Source organism: Galeopterus variegatus, unplaced genomic scaffold (assembly GCF_000696425.1).
Source record: "Galeopterus variegatus unplaced genomic scaffold, G_variegatus-3.0.2 Scaffold1008, whole genome shotgun sequence".
In the NCBI taxonomy this organism is placed as follows: Eukaryota; Metazoa; Chordata; class Mammalia; order Dermoptera; family Cynocephalidae; genus Galeopterus; species Galeopterus variegatus.
The window spans coordinates 467,776-472,241 of NW_007727119.1; the positions used below are offsets into that span (position 1 = coordinate 467,776).

At 34.1% G+C, this 4,466-nt stretch overlaps 1 protein-coding gene across 1 annotated transcript in view; it reads left to right on the plus strand.

Moving 5' to 3' along the window:
• Positions 1-4,142, plus strand: part of LOC103591677 (cytosolic carboxypeptidase 3) — a 37,895-nt gene extending 33,753 nt beyond the window's left edge. The window contains exons 9-11 of the mRNA XM_008574172.1: positions 2,105-2,231; positions 3,689-3,789; positions 4,015-4,142. Coding sequence (XP_008572394.1) covers positions 2,105-2,231; positions 3,689-3,789; positions 4,015-4,131 — 345 coding nt within the window. The 3' untranslated portion in view covers positions 4,132-4,142. The remainder of the gene's footprint in view (positions 1-2,104; positions 2,232-3,688; positions 3,790-4,014) is intronic.
• Positions 4,143-4,466: the final 324 nt, after the last annotated feature.

Consider the following 4,466-nt stretch of genomic DNA (forward strand, 5'->3'; position numbering starts at 1 on the left):
TATATATATATATATATATATATATATATATATATATCACCTTTTCCTTATCCAGTCATCCATCAATGGACATTTAGATTGGTTCCATATCTTGGCTACTGGAAACAGAGCTTTGATGAACATGGGAGTGCAAGTATCCCTTTGACACTGATAATTTCCATTCTCTTGGGTATATACCCAGAAGTGGGATTGCTGGACTGTATGGTAGTTCTATCTGTAGTTGTTTGAGAAAGCTCCATCCTGTTTTCCATAATGGCTGTACTAATTTATAGTCCCACTAACAGTGTAGAAAAATTTCCTTTTCTCCAAATCCTTGCCAGCATTTCTTATTCTTCTTTTGCACAGGAAATTTAATGGAGGGAAAAAAAAAACCTTTCAGCAAATGGTGTTGGAACAATTGGGTATCCATATGAAAACAAAAACAAAAACCCTCCACCTAAACTTCACACCTTAAATGTAAAATGTAAAACTATAAAAATTTTAGGGGAAAATTTTTATAACATAGTGTTACACAAAAAGTTCTTAGACATACACCAAAAACATGATCCATTGGATCATAATAAATTGATAGGGCTGGCTGGTTAGCTCACTCAGAGCATGGTGCTGATAACGCCAAGATCAAGGGTTTGGATCCCCCTACTGGCCAGCCACACACTCATAATAAATTGATAAGGTGGGCTTCATCAAAATTAATCCTTTTGCTCTGTGAAAGATTCTGTTAAGAGGCTACAAAGATAAGCTACAGACAGGAGAAAATATTTGCAATCATATCTGACAAAGAACTTGTATCCAGAATAGCTAAGTAGTAACAAAACAAACAACCCAATTAAAAAATGGCAATAATCTTGAATACTCACTTTACCAAAAAAAAGTATGATAGTAAATAAGCACATGAAAAGATGTTTGACAACATTAGCCATTAGGAAACTGCAAGTAAAACCATGAGGAGATATAATTGCACACCTGTTAACATGGCCAAAATAAAAAATACAATCTCGAGTGCTAACAAGAATTTGGAGCGACTGGAACTCATACATTGTTGATGGGAATGCAAAATGATACAGCATTTTGGAAAACAGTTTGGCAGTTTCTTATGAAATTAAATGTACTTATATGATTTAGCGATCCCATTCCTAGGTATTTACCATAGAGAAATGAAAACTTATATTCATATATAAACCTATACACACAAATGTTTATAGCAACTCTAAAATTGCCAAATGCTGGAAACAACCCAAAATGTCCTTTAACTGATGAATGGATAAACAAACTTTAGTATATCCACACAATGGAACATTATTCAGCAATGAAAAGGAATGAATATTGATACATGCAACAACTTTGGATAAATCTCAAAGGTATTATGCTGAGAGAAGCCAGTCTCAAAAGGTATTGTATGATTCCATTTATAAGACAATCTTGAAAAAACAAAACTGTAGTGGAAGAACAAATCGATGGTTACCAGGGGTGAGAGGTGATGGGAGGGAGAGACTGCAAAGGGATACCACAAGGGAATTTTTTAGGGGTAATAGAGCTGTTCTATATCCTGATTGTGGTGGTGGTTACGTGAGTTTATATATGTGTTAAAATTCAAGAATGAAATGCAAAAAGTTGATTTTATTGTACGGTGATTTTTTTTTAATTCCAAAAAAAAATCTCTTTGTAGTAGACACTGATCTCTCTGTAGACAATCTTTCTGGATACATTTCAAATGGTCTTTCATATGAAAATAAAGGATCTTTATTCTACTTCTGGAAATCTACAACACTAATCATGTTTAAAGCCCTTCCTAAAACTTCTTTTAAAGTATAAAATTTTATCCCAGTGGTATCAAGAACTAATCAATTATCTTGAACACATATGTCATATAAAGATAAAAAGTAAATTTTATTGTGGATATTTGAATCTATAGTTCTCATAAAAGTAAATGTATCATCCCTTAAATGAGTTATTCCCATTGGTCAAGAAATAAAAAGTAGCTCCTAAAGCTTTAGTGAAAATTACAAATTTTGTACGACTACTTTTTCATTTTCAACCCTACTTCCTAAGAAAGACATAGGTACCAGAAAAATAATGGGTCTCATTTTTATTTGCTTCCTTTCAGTTTTCATTCTCAGCTTGCAAGTTTAATATTCAGAAGAGCAAAGAAGGGACAGGAAGGGTGGTGATGTGGAAAATGGGAATCAGGAACAGCTTTACCATGGAGGCCACCTTCTGTGGATCTACTCTGGGTAAGACCACGTATTCTCATTCACTGCTCTCGGAGCTTTAAACCAAAGAGACATGTTGGATAGTGAGCACCACCTTCTCAGTTAAACGCATACTGATATTTCATCGATTCTATAAAGAGGATGAATAGACTTCTGTAAAGAGGATGAATATAACTTCCATTATATGGTATGTCTTCATCATTCCTTTTGTTGAGAAATGCAAGTTTTAGCATGAGATAGAATCCAGATGCTCCTCAACTTACAGTGGGGTCACATCCCAATACACTCATCGCAAGTTGAAAATATTTTAAGTCAAAAATGCGCTTAACAAACCTAACCTACCAAATGTCAGAGCTGAGCCTAGCATACCTTAAACATGTTCAGAACACTTACAATTAGCCTACAGCTGGGCAAAAATCGTCTGGCGGTACAGTATACTGTAGAGTGTTGGTTGTTTAACCTTGTGATCTGGTGGCTGACTTGGGAGCTGTGGCACACTGCCACTGCCTGGAATTGCAAGAGAGTATGATACCTCATATCACCAGCCCAGGAAAAGATCAAAATTCAAAATTCGAAGGAAGATTTCTACAGAATGCAGAATTTCTAGTATTTCAGAAATTCTACAGAATTTCACACCATGGTAAAGTTGAAAAGTAAGTTGAACCATCATAAATCGAGGACTGTCTGTATTCTAACTGGCTGTTTCATAAACTAATCTTTAAATGCCTGTTTCTGATTTTTTAAAGAGTGTTTCTACAGACTTTTTTGAATGATGGTTCCTGATGATTCAAGAAAAAGCAATGCACATTCTTAAAATAACATGGTAGAACATTGTTTTTACTGGATTTGCTATTTGCAAGGCAAAATAGACTGGGGTTTTTGTTTGTTTGTTTTGTCAATTTATACTTAAATTAAAGCACTTGGTTCCCTGAACTAAAAAATGAAAGTATAAAAATATCCCCTGTAGTCTGTTAGTCAAATCTGGCATAGCCTAATGCAGTTAGAATACTCCATTTTAAGATAATTATCACATTGTCAGAAAATGTATCAACTCATAGGAAAATGCTGGAAATCCACATATGTAATTTCTGTCTGGTTTTTAAAGCACCTTGAAACTGATATAAATTTTCATGATGCTGAAAAAATTTTCTCACAAAATCTTTACCCAAATTTTTCTCAAAGTGATTATTAGGTCTGTTTATAACTGATAACAAATTATTCCATAATTCTCTTATTGAATTTTTTTCTGCCTTACATCATAGACTAATCTGTGTTAAGTCAGCTTTGGTCTGGGTGGTGAAAAAGAAACAAGGGAAAGCAGTAAGCTGTTAAATGACCTGCCCCAGAGAAGAAAATCCAAAGGACAGGATATGGAATCAATGTTTTGTTTATACTCTCTGTTTTGCAATGTAGGCCCACCTGCTAAGGAAAAATGATTAGCTCATCCCCAAGGATGGATAAACTTATTGGTGTTTTAGGTAATAAACGAGGTACACATTTCAGCACAAAAGATTTGGAGTCAATGGGATACCATTTTTGTGATTCTCTCTTGGATTATTGTGATCCCGACAGGACCAAGGTAAGCAAAGTCCATTTGCTAAGGCACTGGACTCCAGCCTATTGGATAACATAACCTGCCTATGGGCCTATGGCAGTTTTTTTCTTTTAATACCTTAACAGTGTTTGGGGGTTTTGGTCCTTAATGTCTCAATAATTATTTTTTCAGGTGTTCATAAATATTCAATTAGTTTAATTAGAAAATAAAGTTATTTTATAATGAACTGAATTTATCATTTTCCCCTAGTATTATCAGTGCCTGAAAGAATTGGAAGAAATGGAAAAACATATAAACTTGGAAAAAGTCTGTGATGATTCAGATACTTCTCTGATAGAAATTACAGTGGATCTAGACTCTAGGTAAGTCAAGACTATTTAAGTAATTTAATTTGTTGTGCTGTTTTACTATGCTTTCATAACAATATGATTTAATAATATATTAAATATAATAATATTGGCAATATTCTCAACTGAATATCCAATTCTCAACTGAAATCCTGACTATAAGTCAGGGAAATGTTTTCCCATGCACATTATTTGGGCCAGACCTCATCATTTGATTTATTCTTTTATTCAGGTAATTCGAGCATTACTACATACGGTGCACTTACTATATGTGAAAGACATACCGAATTATTTTTTGTTTGCTTTCTCTCTCTCTCTCTCTCTCTCTCTCTCTCTCTCTCTCTCTCTCTCTCT